Source organism: Geotrypetes seraphini, chromosome 4 (genome assembly GCF_902459505.1).
Source record: "Geotrypetes seraphini chromosome 4, aGeoSer1.1, whole genome shotgun sequence".
Classification (NCBI taxonomy): domain Eukaryota; kingdom Metazoa; phylum Chordata; class Amphibia; order Gymnophiona; family Dermophiidae; genus Geotrypetes; species Geotrypetes seraphini.
Genome location: NC_047087.1, coordinates 64,687,926 through 64,707,006, shown reverse-complemented (window position 1 = coordinate 64,707,006; position 19,081 = coordinate 64,687,926). Strand labels below are relative to the sequence as shown.

Sequence of the window (19,081 nt, the reverse complement as noted above, 5' to 3'; positions counted from 1 at the left end):
TCAAACTGAGGTCCTTTAAGCCTAAGTTCAAATTTTTCTTATATTGGCTTTTATAAGTTCACACAGTCCTTCCAAGAATTTACTTAGGTTAGCCAATCTTTGATATTTCTACTATACAAAGCAACCATTCAGAAAGTTACATACAATTCATTCCTTAGATTTCACAGTTGAATTTACAATTAAGAACATGGAATATAAATATGAAACGGTAAGAGCTAGTAGCCCAGCATGCTATTCGCCAAATTCTGCAAATGGTGCCTAAATTTGTGCATGCACATCGGTCCGCTTAGCTGATGTACATGGATAATGTAATTGATTAATTGGGTTAATCAGCCCCCAATAATTGGTAACTGACACCTTGTACTTGGCACTAATTGGGACGTATTAAAAGGTACACACACAACTGCCAGTTGCAGTGTGTGAATTTGAAAAAGGGGCACAGCCACTGGCAGATCAGGGACCTTCCTAAATGTTAGGCACATGGTTATAGAATACACCAGATGTGTGTATAACGGGTGCAGGCATTTAGATCTGGTTTTAGCTGACCTAAATGCCTGCACCTAAGCTATGTGTTGCACTCTGATGCTAGAGGTGTGCACGGGAACAGGGATCATGGGAATCCCGTGGGAATCCCCCCCTAACCCATGGGACTCCCACGGGGACTCCCCTCTGGCCCACAGGACTCCTACGGGGACCCCCCTCTAGCCAACGGGACTCCCACGGGGATGGAAGGCTTTGGAAGCAGGGTTCGTCCATATAATATAATGGGCACGTCAAGCCTTAGTAAAAGAGGGGGGTTTGTAAGTTAATTACCTGAACAGAAAACAAAAAAAGAGTTCCACCAAAGAGATTCCACAAGGAAAACAGCAGCGGAAACACAAAAGAAACTGTGGAATTGATGATCCTGTCAGAAGTAATTGCTGCTTTTTATGGGGATGGGCGGGGATGGAGGTAATTCCTTGCGGGGATGGGTGGGGACGGAGAGGATCCTGACGGGGACTGGTGGGGACAGAGAGGATCCTGGCGGGGATGGAGAAGATCCTACCGGGGACGGGCGGGGATGGGTGGGATTTCTGTCCCCATGCAACTCTTTATCTGATGCTAAGCGTGGTTCTATAAAAGGTACACACACCTTGTAGAATAGCACTAAGTGATTGTTTTTAGGTGCCATATATAGAATATAGCCCTATGTGTGTAATCTGCAGTGTTCTGTAAATTTCATGTCTAAATGGGAGATATGCTCATGCTTAGGGTTACCGGATGACTGCATTTACTCGGACATTCTTCTTTTTAGAGGACTGTCCAGTCATTTGGACAGATTTTCAAAAACCCGGTACTTTGTCCGGGTTTTGAAAAGCTTTGAGCTTGGGACCGTATCTAGAGGGCATCTGCGCATGCACAGATGCAATGTGGTGATGTCATACACCTGCGTGCATGCATGTGACATCATCACGTCACACCCACGCATGCTCGGAGGCCCTCCAAAAACAGCTCCAAGCTCAAGAAGAGGTGGGGCCTGGGTGAAGCAGGCTTGACTTAGGAAGAACAGATAGATGGAATTGGGCGGGGACGGGGGGCAAAGCCACGTGGCCAGATTTTACTGTTGTAAAATCTGGTAACCCTACCCATGCTCCACCCAAATGTACACCCCTGGGCAGTAACACAGTAAAGCATTTACGTGATCCCTTGTAGAATTGTGCATAGTACACTTACACATATAAGTACTGCTTTTCTGTGCACCTGTGTGTGCAAGGCATGAGCAACTGCACATGCACGGTTATAGAATTGCCGTTCACGTTATCTTGAGCTGATGATTTTATTTTCCTGAACAACAGTTGACCCAATCAGTGGCGTACCCGGCACGGTGGCCACACAGGGCAGAGCACCTCTCTCCTCTGTCCACAGCACTTCCAGGCAGTGGGGTGGGGGGGGGGGGGGTGCATGGAGCGGTCATGAGGCCGCAGTCAGTATGAGCATGACCATCGGCTCTGCCAGTCCTCTGCTCCAGAACAAGAAGTTAATGTCAGAGGGGGCAGGACAAGCCACCATCCTTGGTATACTAAGAAACACAATTATAATTTAGTAATACCGTATAGTCCCTTTCACCAGAGCACTTCAAGAAAAATAAATCATTCCCTAGGAATTAGGAAAAAATTAATAAAAAGGAGATCATAAAAAAAGGAATATATACAGGAAAACAGATTAAGTGTAAAGTTTGTATGTAAATTTTTTTACAAGCAAGTAAGTTAAAATATTAAGCATACCATTACAATTTTGTCTCCACAGATTTTTCATCAGCCCAAGCAAAAATTTAATATGGCATTCTCCAGTAAACAGTAACATCCCATGAAGAATACAGATGCCAGGAGGACAATTTTGCAGCTCTTCTGTTTATCCTTTTATCAAAAACAGTGAAATGTTTCTGCTAAGGTGATATTTTTCCTGCAATCTGATCCTGAGCTGGAGGATTTCTCCCCATCTCAGTATTTCTGTTGTCTGTTGAATGTGACATCATGTAGTGGGCTCTGAAGTGTTCCCATAACTAAGTTGCAATGGTTTTATACACTTCCCCATTTCCCAACAGCTTTCTGTCAATGCTGCATTCTTTTTCCTGGGCTTTGATTTTCCCATGTTTTTGGTTGGGCGACAGACTTTTGGCCTCTTTTGTGCCTACCACCTATGAAAAACGCCAGCGGTCAGATGACCCATGCTACTTTCAAGCACTTTGCATCATCATTACTACGCCCATCTACCTGGCTTTGCTAGTAGCTTCACTTCCTTTTGCCTTGATTGGATTTCTTGTGTGGTCACCACTTCAAGCAGTCAGACGGCCATATATTTATTCAAAGCTAGAAGACAAAAGTTATGGAGCATCCCTGCTTACTGAATGGAAAGCTACTAGTGGGGGAAAAAGCTTCTGCTTTGTCAGTGCCAATGTGTGCCTGCTGCCGGACTCCTTGGCAAGATTTACCAATCTTTTCAATACACAAGCACGGGCCAGAGAAATTGGACGAATGATTCGAAACGGGGCAAGTCGACCTCAAATTAAAATATATATAGACTCCCCCACCAATACATCAATTAGTGCAGCGAGTTTCAGCAGTCTCATCTCCCCACAAGGTAATGATGCCGCCAACCGTGCCATCAATGTTGGCATCAAAAGGACAGCATCTATGGAATATAAAGGAGACAATGCTGGTACTAACAACAGTGAGGAAAGCGGAGATGCTAAAACAGGATTAGAGCACAATGACGGTGAAGATAGTGCTTGTATCATACGGATAAGTGGTGATGACAGTGGAAATATTTCAGACCCAGATTCAGATGCCTTCACTGGGCAAGGTAATGTAAGTAGTTCAACCAATCCGCATTCTGCAGAGGCCGAAGCTGAGGAGCAGAAAGGTCAAACGCCCAAACAGAAGGAAGGAGATGCTGTGAGCTTAGACAGTTGCACCACCTCAAGGGAGTCCTTAGTTAAAGTTCGGATCGCAGATGGCACAGTGGACCAAGGTGTCATAAACAACAAATTGCTCTATAAAACCTCTATTATAAAAAAGACTTCCTCAAGAAAAAAGAAACATATGGATGATATTTTGGACCATGAGATCTCTGCCTTCTTTCCTGCCAATCTGGACTTCCTGTGCTTGCAGGAAGTGTTTGACAAAAGAGCAGCAGAAAAATTGAAAGAGCAGCTCCATCACTATTTTGAATATATTCTTTATGATGTTGGGGTCTATAGCTGTCATGCCTGCTGTAGCTTTAAGTTTTTAAATAGCGGCCTTCTTTTTGCCAGCCGCTATCCAATTCTGGATGCTGCCTATCACTGTTACCACAATGGAAAAGGAATAGACTCCTTGGCTGCCAAGGGAGCTCTCTTTCTCAAGGTAAGATACTTTTAAAAAAGCCAACAACTTCTTCAGTGGGCAGAAATTGTTCACTTAGTTCAGGGGTAGGCAATTCCAGTCCTCGAAAGCTGGAGCCAGGTCAGGTTTTCAGAATATCCACAGTAAATATGCATGAGATAGATTTGCATCTCAAGGAGGCAGTGCATGCAGATCCATCTCATACATATTCATTGTGGATATCCTGAAAACCTGACCTGGCTCTGGCTCTCGCGGACCGGAATTGCCTACCCCTAGTTCAGGGGTAGGCAATTCCAGTCCTCGAGAGCCAGAGCCAGGTCAGGTTTTCAGGATTTCCACAGTAAATATGCATGAGATAGATTTGCATCTCAAGGAGGCATTGCATGCACATAGATCTCATGCATATTCATTGGGGAAATCCTGAAAACCTGACTGGATTGCGGCCCTCAAGGAGAGACTTTGAGACCCCTGCTCTAGCGCCATTTAGTAAAAGGAGCCCTTGGGATCCACTTGGATTTGCACCATTTCTCAAAGATTTGCCTGTGGTAAAAAAAGATCCACCGAGATTTACCAAAAAGTGCTGCTACATAACGTACCTTATTAAGCATGTCCCATTTTATGCAGTGGGATCAATTTACTAATAATGTGCATTAATGTATATAACAGAGACTCAGAATTGCTTTCCATCCTACTATGTTTCTCAGCTCAGTACTGGACTACCCCCTTGCCAGTCAAGTATTCAGGATATCCACAATGAATATGCATTACATTGCATATAATAGAGGCAGTGTATACAACCCAAGCTTATTCATATTCATTGTGGATATCCTGAAAATCTACCTGGCAAAGGGATACTCCAGGACCGAGTTGAGAAACACTGCCTTAGTGCAGTCAATAACATTGCTGATTCTCCTCAGGGGCACATAAGGGATCAGAATCGTGTGGATAATCACAGTATAAGAGGCTGCATGAGTTTCTGAAATGCAAGGAATGTAAACCATGTTATTATAATCCTGTCTGAATGAAAAGCAGAATCCAAATGCAAATGATTACTCTGGTGTTAATATTTTATAACGTGTAACAAGTGGAAAAAAAAATCTCTTCACAGACCCGTTAAAGAGCAGTGCTGTGTTGATTATTAGATGTGTAGATTGAGTAATATGCATATCAGACTTCCAATAATGCACTGAAGTTGGACATGCATATTAAAAGTCTTTTACACATGATTTTTAAAAAAGCATTTATTTATTTATTTTTAAAATTTCTATTCCGCTTAAAACCTAAGCGGATTACATTAAAGCACATACATAAGCTCTTACATACAAGTTACATAACAATGAAAGCAACATGTCAGCCATCCAATCTATGTTCTACTTTCAGAATATCTAATTACTGTATATACATCTCATATAGAAAAAGTATTCTACATTAATTAAATGCTTGTACATTCTGAATTAAGGCCTTAGAAGGCATGTAAAAATGTGTTAATATGTATAAATACAGTATTTCTTCCATCTCTCTTCCCTTCCCTATCTTTCCCATCCCTCCTTCTCTCTCCCCGTCCTCCCTACCTCCCTCTCTCCCCGTCTTTCCCATGTCCTCCCTCTCTATCCCTGTCCCCTCCATCCCTATATACCATCCCCTCTTTCCCTCTCCTATGGTCTGGCCTCTATCTTTCCCCTTTCCCCCTCCTAAGGTCTGGGACACATGTGTCAAACACAAGGGCAGCCTGGCTGTTTTTGGGGCCTGTAGTTCAGGGCCAGCATTACAGGGGAGTAAACAGGGCTTCACGACAATAGCACTCATCAGCTTGTGCGCATCAGCAACACAACAAAAACTACCCCAGCAATGATTATAATCAGCGCCCCCCCCCCCCTTTGCTGCCTCAATTTTCTCTTATGGTCTGGCTTCCTCCTCTTCAGTAGTAATTTAACAGTGCTGGCCAGTAATTTACACCGCCGATACGATTGTTAACTTGCACGTGCCGGCAGCGCAGCAGACATTAATTTAACTGTGCTGGCCCCAGCTAGGAAGCATCGCTGGGGCCGGCACAGTTAAATTCATTTCTGGTGCGCTACTGGCATGCGCAAGTTGACACCACACCAGCTGTGTAAATTACTGCTGAAGAGAGGAGGAAGCCAGACCATAAGAGAAAATTGAGGCAATGAGGGGGGGGGGGGGGCGTTGATTATAACGTAGGCTTGCCCTCTTGATTTCCACCTCCAGCTCCACCTCCCCTCTTGATTTCCACCTCCAGCTCCACCTCCCCTCCTGATTTCCTCCTCCAGCTCCACCTCCACCTCCCTACTGGTCTGGCCTAGCAGTATAATGTGCACAGGGGTGGGGGAACATGAGTACCTTTCCTGCCTCCAGTAATATTCTGCACAGCCACAGTGGTGAGGGAGGGAGATGACAAAGGTAGGGGGAATGATTTTATTTTCAATTTAGTGTCAATTTTGAGAGTTTTAATCTGCTATCTTTTGCATTGCGCAGGAAGAAATACATTTGTTTATTTTTCTCGGGGGTTCTACTGCATGCAGAGTCTTGAATTGTAGGGTTTCATTTTTATATATTACTACATTTAGTTTTTGGCCCTGTATTTGCATAAGGGTTATCTATGTTCTGGTAGGAATGAATGTTGAGAAGCATACAGTGTGTTTTGTGTAGTTTAATTATGTAGTTAACTATTACCATTTAGTGTTAATAAGATTATATATTGTGTGTGTGTATATGTAAAATGAATGGAAAAAATTGTGTTATAATTAGTACTATTATGAGGGTGGGGTCTGGGGCAGAGATTGGGCGGAGTTAGGCCCGCGACTTTGCCTGTGTTTTGGATTTCAGCCCCTTAGTGTGATTGAGTTTGACACCCCTGGTCTGGGATCTTTATTCTCTGCTTTCCACAATCTAGCATCTCTTTCCCCTCCTTCTTTTCACTCCTTTCCCCTTTGTGGTCTGGCATCTCTCTGTCTTCCGTCCCCCCGCCTTAGTCTTGAATCCCTCCCTCCTTTCCCTGGTCTGACATCTATCTCTTCTCCCCACCCCCACCCCCCAACTCCATCCAATGATCTGATATCTCTCTCCTTCCCTTTCCCCGTGGTCTGGCATCTTTATCTGCCCCTTTCATTCCCTCCCCTGGAGTTCTGGCATTTTTCCTTCCCTTTTCTCCCCATCCCTGCAGTCCAGCATCTCTCTTCCCCTCCCCATGCTACCCCCAAACCTGGGATCTGGTGCTGCTGTAAGTCTTCTGGCTGCTGGAAGCATGAATGAAATAAACACGCTGCCTTCGGTGGCAGTGTCTGTTATGGATACATGAAAGGAGCTCTTGTGGATGAGAGCAATGCCGCCTCCTCTTTTGTCAGGTCTCGGGGTGTACAGGATACTTTAGTCCTGGGGGCAGAGATGGATTAGTTCAAGGCTATTTGTTTCTTTGAGCCATGTTTCTATGATAAAGTCAAAGTTTACGGCCCTGGAGTGTATCAGTTCATTTAATAGTAGGATTTTGTTCGATATAGATTTAGCATTGATGTATAAGCCTGGAACCTGGGTGGAGGGCCATTCATATGTGTGATAGGGGTTTGTGTGCTTGTTCCTCTTTCTGTTAGCTGGGCGGTTGCCATAGGTAATGGGTATTAGGTAGGATGGGCAATGCAACTAGTCGGTAGGAGGGAGGATGAATGCCTAAGAGGTTCTACGTGGTTTAGGTTTCCTGTAGGATGTCCAGTGGGTGGGAATGGTGTAGTGTTTTGCAGGGGTATAGGCTCCCAGGTTAATGAGCCCCAGCAGAACAAGGAATATCAGGTAAAGAACTTTCATAGTTACAAACCTGACACATTAGGTCAAGTGTTGTTTGGCTCCTTATTTGTTTTCTGCTGTATCTAGACAGTTGTTGATCAGTTGATTTTTGGCAACATTAGTGAGGAACGGGCATAGTTTCCTGCTGGTCCTGCTTGGTCTGCTCGAAAGGCCACTCAAAGGGCCCGCTGGCGGGAGAGGCTCACCTGCTAGGCGGCCCTGTAATGGGCCAAAGAGCAGTGCAGGCTCCTGGGAGGGCAGAGCTTCAGCAACAGCGTGAGGTCCAGTGCAGTGAAGGGAACGATTGGGCATCCCTTTCCCTTCACCTCACTGGTCTGAAGAGAAGCCAGGAAGATCGTCAGGCCCTTTAATGGGCCAAAGAACAGTGCAGGCAGCTGGGAGGGTGGAGCTTGGCAGCAGCCTAATAGGCAGCATAGGTGCATAAATGCTAGCTATGCACGCGCAGGGAGAATACAAAGAGGATGGGGGCTGAGCATGCCTGGGCTAGTGAAGTGTCACGGGTGTCAAGAGCAAAATAATCACGCCTCCTGATTGGATAGCAGCCCTAGTAACAAGGGAGGGGTCCAGGATTGAGTTTTATTGCTCTCATGCAAGAGAGCACAAGAGAGAAGGAGCAGGCAGCAGTCACAGCCATAAATAGCTGTTGCTGGATTTTTCCAAAACCCCTGGGTTTTTTTAAATGGTCCAGCGGTAAATGTTTGGGTGCAGGCAGTGGGGAAAGGCAGGTAAAGATGGATTTTTTTTTTTTTTTTGCTGGTGTGCATGAGTAAAATTGTGTATGGTGGTTGGGGGGAGGTTCTGAGAAAATGTTGGCAGTTGGAGACTAGCTCTGAGAGAATGTGGAGGTTTGATCTGTGATTGAGTCCTGTGAGAGAGTTCTTTAAAAGTAAATTTGGTTAGAAATAGCTAATTTAGTACTGTGAAAATGAAAACTGTGCTTCACAAGTTGCTTAAGTGAACTAAAAGTATTTCTGGATTTTAGTAAAATGAACTTGTTAGTGAAGCGTTTGAGTGTGAGTTTTAAAATTATAGAAAAGGCTGGAAAAGGTTGCCTTTGAGTTCATAACTATTTTGGGAAGGTTTGAATAATTTTTAAGTGGTTTTGCTGGGCTGTGTGAGGTTCCTTGGTGAGGATCCTGAAAAGCCTGAAAGTTAGCTTCCGCCTTTAATTAAGCAGAAGAAATTATTTGATTGTTGGGGGATTTTTCTTTCTTCTACCTTCCCTCATTTTTGATAAACTTAAGCTGGTTTCTTTAGTGCAGGGTTAGGGAACTCCGGTCCTCGAGAGCCGTATTCCAGTTGGGTTTTCAGGATTTCCCCAATGAATATGCATTGAAAGCAGTGCATGCAAATAGATCTCATGTATATTCATTGGGGAAATCCTGAAAACCCAACTGGAATACGGCTCTCGAAGACCGGAGTTCCCTACCCCTGCTTTAGTGAGACTGCTGAAATAATTAAAAAGTAGTTCAAGAGAATTGAGCTAATTGAAATAGCAGTTTAATTTAAAAAGAGAAAATTACAGTAGGTCTGACTGTTAAAAAAATAGATTTAATCTTGAAAGAGGCTGGAAGAAAGCCTGCAGCACTGTTTATGTTCTACAAGGAGTTTAAAGTGAGATGTGCTGTAGTACTATGAATGTGGCAAGAAAGCCATAGGCAGTGGAACGCTTTTTTATTTGGGGGGGGCCCGCAAGCTCCGCCCTAGACCCTGCCCAAGCTCTGTCCCAGAAGCTGCCTAAGCTCTGACACAGATCCCGCCCCTTAATAGTACTAATTGTAATACCATTTTCCATTCATTTTTCATATACATTACATTACATTTGTGATTTTTATTCCGCCATTACCTTGCAGTTCAAGGCGAATTACAGAAGAGGATTTCTGGACATGTCCAGAGGTGTTACAGAGTAGAGCGGGTTGCTTCAGAAGATTGAAATGTTTCATACGGTGTTAGTTAGTCTTCATGGATTTCTTGAATAGCAGGGTTTTTATTTCTTTTCTGAAAGTTTTGTAGTCTGGGGTCGTGATTAGTAGATTGGAGAGTTGGTGGTCTAGGTTTGCTGCCTTTGTGGCTAGAAGGCCATCGTACAGTTTTTTCCGTTTGATGTCTCTGATTGGAGAGTATGTGAATGGTGTCTGGGTTCTCCTGTGTCTGGTTGTGGTAGTTTGGATTAGGCGGTTGTTCAAGTAGGCTGGGCTGTCACCATTTATGGATTTAAATAATAGACAGTATAATTTAAATAGTATTCTTGCTTGAATTGGGAGCCAGTGTGAGTCGAGGTATACTTCGGTGATGTGGTTGTGTTTTCTTAGTGAATAGATTAGGCTCAGGGCTGTGTTTTGTACTGTTTATAGTTGTTTTATCATTGTTGCAGGGCAAGGAAGATATAGGATGTTGCAGTAGTCAAGGAGACCTAGGACTAGGGACTGGACCATGAGCTGGAATTGTTTTTGTCGAAGAATTTTCGAACTTGCCTTAGGTTTCTCATGAATATAATCTTATTAAAAATACATAATGGTTAACCACTAAATTAAACTACACAAAGCACACTGTATGTTTCTCAACATTCATTCCTACCAGAACACCTGGCCTTGGTCACACATGCAGAACACAGATAACCCCTATACAAATATAGGAACTGAAATTAAAGTACTAATATATACAAACAAAACCCTAAGATGCAAGACTGCATGCAGTACAACCCCCAGAAAAATAGAAACAAATGCATTTCTTATTGAACAGTGCAAAATATAGACAGCAGATGTAAATTCTCAAAAATGACACAATTCAATCACTAAATTGAAAATAAAATTATTTCCCTTACCTTTGATGCCTGGTGATTTTGGTTTTCAAACCATCTTTCCCAGTCTCTGGCTGCATTTACATTACATTACATTTGGGATTTCTATTCTGCCATTACCTTGCGGTTCAAGGTGGATTACAAAAGAGTTAAAGAGGGTGGATTACAAAAAGATATCTGGTCCTTATCAGGGAAAAAAAAAGGGTAGAGCAGGTTGTTTTGGGGGTTCTGGGGGTTAGAGGGAGGGAATAAGGAAGCTTGAGAGGTTAAGTCTTTTTCAGGAATTTCTTGAAGAGTATAGTCTTTATTTCTTTTCTGAATGTTTTGTAGTCTGGGGTTGTTAACAGTATGTTGGAGATTTGGTTGTCTAGTTTTGCTGCTTGAATGGCTAGGAGGCACTTCCTTGTCCTTCTGTCTGTGCTCTTAACTGTGTATCCAGGGCACCTTATCCATTTGTGTTTTTCTCTCCTTCACTTTCTTCCATACATCCATCTTTAGCATTAACTTTTAACATTCCACTTTCTTCCATTTTTCTGCTTTCTTCTCAAAATCTACTTTTCCATGTCTTCCCTTCCCATCTATCCATGTGTACCATCTCCTCCCTCTTTCTTCTCCCCTACTCTCATCTATCCATAAGGAGCATTTCTACTTCTCTTCCCTGTCGCACCCATTGCTGTGCATCATCTCCTCCCTCTGTCTCCCCTTCCCCTCCATCCCTATGCACCATCTCATCCCTCTCCCATGGTCAGACATCTCTGTCTTCCCCCTTCCCCCTCATATGGTCTGGCATCTTTCTCCTTTTCATAGCCTGGAATCTTTCTCCTCTCCCATGGTCTGGCATCTCTCTCTCTCCTTCCCTCCCTCTTCCTGAGGTCTAACATCTCTCTCCTCTCCTTTCTGCGATCTGGTATGTCTCTCCCCCCTCCTTTCTTCCGTTCTGTGGTCTGGCATCTCTCTCTCTCTCTCTGAAGAGAAGCTAGAGTCACAGGTTCCAGCTGGAGAAGGACACATATAAGTAACACCACAGAGAGACAGATTCTTTTAAAAATTTATTAAAGACAGGCAGTAGGAACAACTTTCCCTGTGAATGTCAGAAGTCCTGTTCAAGCTGGAAGAAAGTTCCTGAAAGCGGCTGGTCTTCTGGTTCCATCTTCCCTGAGTTCCAGTGCAAGAAAGCAGCCAAGGCTTGAGACAAGAGAAGGTTTTATCTTATTACATCTTTTCTTTTAGTGGGCACTCTATATTTTTTAAGTTAAATTTTAAAGGACATTCGGATAACACTTATCTTGATCTGAAATCTAGAAGGAAAAAAAAAAGAATATTGATTCAGTTTCAGAGTTAAATAAAAGTCAGACATTGAGAAAAAGGGTAAAAGTACTTATTCAAGCCATTGCACTGAGTTAACCCTGAGAGTAAACAATGCATGCAATGTTTTATGGTTGTTTTTAAAAGAAGAGAAAAGCACTTTTTGCTGGTACCTGTTTTTAATGGGGGTTTCACTTATTTAATACAACTTACCTGAATCTGGGAGAGGGCTTATTAGTTGTTGAAACTTCATGTAGGAACAAAAAAGAGAAAAAATGACATTGATGCAGAGTAACTTGGGGCTCCTTCTACTAAGCTGCGGTAACATTTTTAGCGCACGCTGAAGATTAGTGCGTGCTAACCCCCACACTACGCGGAAAAACTAACGCCAGCTCTATGGAGGCGGTAGCATCTAGCGCGCACGGCATTGTAGCGCGTGCTAAAATCGCTAGCGCAGCTTAGTAAAAGGAGCCCTTGGTTTTAAAGTACAACAAAAATTAATTACAGATTGAGTAAAAGGCTACTGTACTTGTAAGATGGACAGGTTTATACTGAGTGGAGCTTAGAAGAAAGTAATGAATACACATAAGTGCTAAATCTCATGAGATTCAGTTTAAAAACAATTTTAATGTCTGTTTCAAAGAAAAGCACTTTATTTTAATATTGTCAACTAGTGTTTTAGCCCGTTACATTCGTTACAGTAAGGGGTGCTAGAATAGCCCCACTTAAACCCTGACCCTGACTCTGACCCCATCCATGCCCCGCCTTTATCATGCCCGGACCCTGCCTCCCACTGATCCCAGTCTCACCACCTCACCTTTCACCATTTCCTTTGTACCCTTTTGGCCCTCATAGATCCTCCATTGCATTTATCACCTGACAAGGTCTTTACTTACCCGAGGCGGCAGCAGCAGTCCTGACGTACCAACCTTTCCTCCCTCAGTGCTCCAAAGCAGCAGTGGTCCTACCATTTCCAACTCTCCCTTTCCCCCTTCCTCTCTGACCCTGTTTCACCCCTTTTGCCATCTTTCCCTTTCCTGTCCCTCTCTGTCCTTCCCCAAGACCATCTCTCTCTCCTGCCCCCTCCACACTCCCTGAAGTCTATCTCTCCCTATCCCCTACCATCTCTCCTGGTCTTCCTAGTAGCCCCTCTGTCCTTCTCATCCATCTGTCTCTGTCTCTCTCTTCTTTCCTCACTTGAGTCCAACATCTCTCCCTTCTCCCACTCCCTTCCCCGAATCCATCACCTCCTGCCTCTGCGGAGCTCTCGCAGCTCCTCCTCGTCCTCCCTCCAGCCAGGCTTCAGCCATCTACACTGGCTCCGGGCTCGGCCGCCACGGCCTGCAGCCGCTGACAGCCTCGGCGGCCGACATCCATCTCGGGGGAGAGAGAGAGAGAGAGAGAGAGAGAGAGAGAGAGAGATTCTTGAGTGCGCCGGGAAAGGGTGCACGGGGGGGGGAGGGGGCCACGACGGTGGCGAACGACGGTGGCGAAGTTACGGTGAGGGAGGGAGGGAGTAGAAGTGCGCATGCACACTCTTGCCTGCGGGGCCCTACAGCTCACGGAAAACGGAACATGCAGGTGGGAATGCGCATGCGCGCTTAGGGTTTTATTATCTTAGAAGATTATTACAATTGATAAAAGCACTTTATTGAGCCATAAAGGTTTTTAAAAATGTTTAAGTATTGAGGTTCTGTTTTTACTCTAACTTGTGCAATAAATATTTGTTACTGCATTATTGCAATACTGTATGAAGCCTCTTCTTCCTACCAGGTGCCCATTGAAGTTCACACATGCTCAGGAATTCCTTAATAATTTTACAAACAACTGTACTGTATTTGGTGGAAGTGAGTTCTGACCCTGGGGAGATTTACTTGTCACCCGGCGCTGTGACCAACACAGAACTTGCTGTTGACTTGGGTCAGAGTAGTGCTGAAGCTTAGGGGGCGCTACAGGGGTTTTCAAAGATGCGACAGTTGGGTCAGGCAGTGCTCAAAAATTTATTTTCTCTTTAAAAGCCATCTTCCCTCCATCCTTAGGAATTTTACTAGTCTTATAACAGTTATATTTAGCCCTCTTTCTAAAGGCATGAGTCTGGCAGCTTGGAAGTCCCATATGTGAGAATATACTGCCTGCTTGGAGAAAGCATAGTTACTCACCTGTAGCAGATGTTCTCTGAGGACAGCAGGCAGCTTTGCTCACAACTCACCCACCTCCCCTAACTGGCTTCTTATTTTTCGGATGGAGCTGGCATCGTGCAAGAAGGCACACGCATAGTACAGACAGTACTAAAGTTTTTTAAGTGACAGTACACTTTGATATATGTCCACACCTGACTCCGTAGACGACAAATAACTGCCTGCTGTCCTTGGAGAACATCTGCTACAGGTGAGTAAGTATGCTTTTATTGGGACAGTTTTCAAAGCCCATACATACTTATACTGTGAAAATCCAGTAGACTGCATAACCATACACCAACATGTGCCCTGCGCTCGAGCCAAGAACACCTGCTGGAAATGCCCTCTTTCAGAGACATCAAATATAAAAGTGTCAGGACAAGAATATTCTCAGTGATGGCTCCATTATGGTGGAACTTCCTTCCAAAGGAATTAAAACTAGAAAAGGACACGGGAATGTTCAAGAAAAGGATAAAGAGCATCCTTTTCACAGACTACTTTAAATAATAATGCAACAGACAGGGGGCTACTTCCAACCAGGAACATGATAGGGTGAATTAAAATGTTCATGTTACTTTATGTCATGTTGCTTTATATCCAAAACAAAGAAAAATCCAACAAGTCTGCAGTAAAAGGTGAACACCAAAAACAAGGAAAGGACTGCAGAGTAGAAAGTACAAGGTACATGAATCTTTATTAAAAAAAAATTCTACAAAATTGTAGTCCTTTAAAATGGTTCTCATATACATGGAGTACGGACCCAACAAGGTCCTTGTTTCGGAGAAACACTCCTTCCTCAGAGGTCCGGGATATCCAATGTATCACATATAGAGTGTCATGCAGAAAACAACATTGTGATAAGGTCATCAAAATTTTTGAATCAGAGGCAAGAAATTCTCCTTGTATCACATATAGAGAGTCACGTTGTTTTCCATATGACTCTCTATATGTGATACATTGGATATCCTGGACTCCTGAGGAAGGAGTGTTTCTCTGAAACACGGACTATGTTGGGTCCGTACTTCCATGTATATAGGAGCCATTTTAAAGGATTACAATTTTGTAGAGTTTTTAAAATAAAGATTCCTGTACCTTGTACATGTTACTTTATATCGAATGTTACTTATACCATGTGATATAAAGTAACATGAGTGTAGTATGATATATAGACATAAGATGGGTGAATATGGTTATATAGGATGGGAAAGGTATGTATATACTGTATACTCAAAAAAACCTCTAATCCAGCTCTGTACTATAACACCCTTACAGAAGCTCCCTCATGGAAAACAATCACAGAAACACCCAAACTCCAAATTGTAATGCCTTACTGAAGCTCATGTATTATAACATCATTACAGAAGCTCATATATATCACTCTGAATTGTCACCCCAGTCATTAGTAGCAGTATAGAAGCTTTCAATAAACAATAGCCTCCAGAAATGTTAATTCTATTTATCAATGCAAGCAGTTATATAATATACCCCTAAAATGTGAAGTCCTGTTGATATTTAAATTTCAAAACCCAAATGTAAAAACATTAAGAGGTTCATATTCTGCCCACACAGCAACTGATATAACTGCTGATAGGGCTGTATGTGTTTTTTTAAGTACTCTGTTATATACTTAAAGTGTGTTTTGGATTTTATAAAAATATTTAGTATTTTAACTTTTCTATGTTGGGAACCCTAAATGCTCTCTTAACTAAAACTAAACCAAATGTTACTTGTAACCCAGGTTGTCCAATGTTGGAAACAAGATGCTGGACATGATGGACTTTTGGTTTGACCCTACTTGGCACACCTTTTATTCTTATATTCTTAAATTTATTTTTCAGACTTATCTGGACGTGCTACTGTATGTATTTTGCTTGCTCACAGTCACAGTATGCCCATAAGAAATTATAGTCTTCTAAGCTTAGGGACATACTTACGTGGTATATTGATGAGCAAAGTGTGATTGATTATATGCATGGAGGGCCATTTTCGATACAATGTCTAAGTCCGAGTTTGAATGTTTTGAGAAGTGCATCTAAAAATCAGGTAGAGAAAAAGGCCATTTTTGAAACTGCAAAACGTCTATCTTGTATTTTCAAAAATGACCATTTCTAGACGTGTTGGTCCTTAGTGCTTCTAATTTTTTTGACCATTTTTTTTTTTTTTTTAAACAAAACGTCCAAATGCAAAACGCACAAAATAAACCATTGGGATATAGGAGGGACCAGCATTTTCAGTAGGTTGGCCACACAGACATGCCAGCAGAACAGTGGGGCACCCTAGGGAGCACAACTGTAAACTTTACATAAAGGTTCCCAGGTACACATCTCACCATAACCCCCTTACATTGTATGGGGAGCCCACCCAAAACCTACTGAACCCATCTCTCTACTATGGCAATAGCTCTTATGTCATCTACTGTATATGTCAGTACTGAAGGGTTTTGGTGGGCACACACTTTCCACTACAAGTGTACTAGTTAGGGTGGGATATGGGCCTTTGTCCCCTTCTCTGGGATCCACTGCACTGACTACCAAGCTGCTCCAGACACCTTCTTGCTGCTCTTCTAGGACTGGCCATAATATTTGTGGCTGTCATAAAGAGAGGCATGTACTGTTTCTTTCACATCTTTGGGGGGTAGGAGGGGGTCAGTGACCACTAAAGGAATGTGGGAGGACTATGTCTTCATGCCTCCAGTGATAATCTGGTCAATTTGGGCACCTTTATAGCACTTGTTTTTTTTTAAACCAGGCCTAGGCCTTGGGCGTTTTGTAAAATGTTTATCGTTGCAAAATGTCCAAGTCCTAAGCCTACCCTAATCTTGCCCAAAACACCCCTCCATTATACTCCCCATGAGATTTCGATGTCTAGAAAGTAGGTTTCAAAAATGGTGATTTGGATGTTTTGCCAATCCAAATGGCCAAGTGCCACTTTATGACGTCTTTTGGATGTTTTTCTTTTATGTAAATGAGTCCCCGAATCATCTTATTTGGTTAAAAATGGCAAACATGGATCAGTCCCTCTCCAGTTTCAGTCTTCGAGTTAGATGATTAAGAAAACATGTACAGCTTATGTTATTTATGGAGAGTTTATGGCAATCAATTTAATCTTGTGCCTACTCAGACACCACATTTCACATCTTTTTATTACCTAATTGAATATGTAACAAAACAAAAATCCCATGATCCCTTCAACTTTCTTACTGGGTGCTAAACATACTTCATTGAATGCAACTTCTACACTTATGACAGCTCCAGGTTATCCATTATTTGTTTATGCATTTATATGTACAAACTTGATATTCCGCTATCGGAAATCACATCACAGCAGTGTACAGAAAGAGAAAATAAATAGATCCTAAAAATGCATTAAAATCAATCAAATAAGAGGACAAAAACTATGCCAATAAGAGTGAAGGGGAATGAAGGGGAAGTTGGGGTAGCACAACGCTATCAATCCATTTAACAAACAAGTAACGGAAAGCAAGAGGTGGGGAAACGTCAAGTCTAGCAACCTTTCAGTCCCTGTAACAGACCACCTGGTGGGGCAGGCTGGCCTGTATTTTTAGGAGGCTCAAGACACAAACACACAATTCCAGATAACAGACTTTTATTCCGGTTCGTTTGCCTCACATATTATAATAAAGCTTGGCTTACCTCAGCCAAATTGTGTCTGCCTCAGAACTTTCCTTTCTCCTTAGATCTCTCTCTAACTGAGTCAAGCCCAGGCAGAAATACTCCTCCCTGAGACCCGCCCCTCTGACTCAGCACTGATCCTAGCAGTGCAGGGCACTCTGGGACCTGTAGTCCTTCTCAAACACATGGTGCCCTCTGCTGCCCAGTGGCATAACAGCAGTCCCAGAGAGGGAAAATCCCTCACTCTGCCCCTAATACATATTTGTGGAAATAGGTCACCTAACTGCCCACAGAAAACTGAAATATCTGCCATTAAAATTGTAAATTCCTACTGCAGAATATTGAAAACCAGTAGAAGTAGTCCTAGTGGTAACAAAAATATCAGCTATAGCAGGTTCTATAGCAGGTGTAGCTAGACCTTCAGATATGGACATAAACAATGCTCCAGAGTTCTGACTCTGATCTCTCACCTAGAAGATAGCATTCATTACTTTGAACATGCTGGTTATGATTGAATCAGTCTCTCAGGTCTTCATGTGCAGAGGACAAACATCACATCTTACGATGATTGCTAAATTATTCTGACTTCCATTAAGAGGCTGACCTCTATCATAGCTTTAATAACTCTGCATGTGGATATAATCTGTTCTGATTTAGGTCAGTTTTACTTTCACTGTAACAAAGAGTGCATTCTGCAAACCTCCATGTAGGTAGATGATATACAAAGCTACATTAATAGGATTAGACCATCTGTCTAACAGATAAAGCACCCAATCTGCAAAGTTGAAATTCAGAGCTGGATGATAAAAGAAAAAAAAAAAAATCTCTGGAGGTTCCATGAAATAAATGTTTGGTTTCATTAGAAACATTATTTTGTATACTTTGGGTAACTGGATTATCAGAAAATTAGATCAGAGAGAGCACTAGTTATGGCATACTACAATTTCAGCAAAACATGTGACAAACTGTATATACTCGAATATAAGTCGATCTGAATATAAGTCGAGACCCCCTTTCCTCCCCCAAAAGGATGAAAAATGGTTGACTCGAATATAAGTTTCCTGCCCCGTCAGGCTCTGCACCCAGCCCCCTTCCATCCTCCCCTCACCTGTCAGGCTCTGCACCCAGCACCCTTCCATCCTCCCCTCCTTCTCAGGCTCTGCACCCAGCACCCTTCCATTCTCCCCTCCTTCTCAGGCTCTGCACCCAGCACCCTTCCATTATTCCCTCCCCTGTCAGACTCTGCACCCAGCACCCTTCCATCCTCTCTTCCCCTATCAGGCTCTGAACTCTCCCTCCCAGGCTCTGTCCTCTGTCCCCCCCTCCTTGCCCTATCTTCCTACCTCTGCCGATCTGGTGGAGATGCGGGTCCTCTGCCGATCGTTGGTGGAGGTGCAGCGGGCAGGAGCAAGCTTTCTGAACTCCTGCCCCGCTGCTAACCGGCTGCGCGGATCCATTTAGTCCAAATCAGTGGCATGAGCAACAGCA

General features: G+C 43.1%; 1 protein-coding gene and 1 long non-coding RNA gene across 3 annotated transcripts in view; one reads left to right on the top strand and one right to left on the bottom strand.

The window, feature by feature from the left end:
* The first annotated feature begins 2,552 nt into the window (after positions 1 to 2,552).
* The window catches only part of SMPD3 (sphingomyelin phosphodiesterase 3), a 67,888-nt gene continuing 51,359 nt past the window's right edge, over positions 2,553 to 19,081 (top strand). For both annotated transcript variants that reach the window (XM_033940135.1, XM_033940136.1), the window contains exon 1: positions 2,553 to 3,884. In XM_033940135.1, coding sequence (XP_033796026.1) covers positions 2,553 to 3,884 — 1,332 coding nt within the window. The remainder of the gene's footprint in view (positions 3,885 to 19,081) is intronic.
* Positions 11,516 to 19,081, bottom strand: part of LOC117358659 — a 47,528-nt gene continuing 39,962 nt past the window's right edge. The window contains exon 2 of the long non-coding RNA XR_004539052.1: positions 11,516 to 11,777. This is a non-coding gene — a long non-coding RNA (uncharacterized LOC117358659). The remainder of the gene's footprint in view (positions 11,778 to 19,081) is intronic.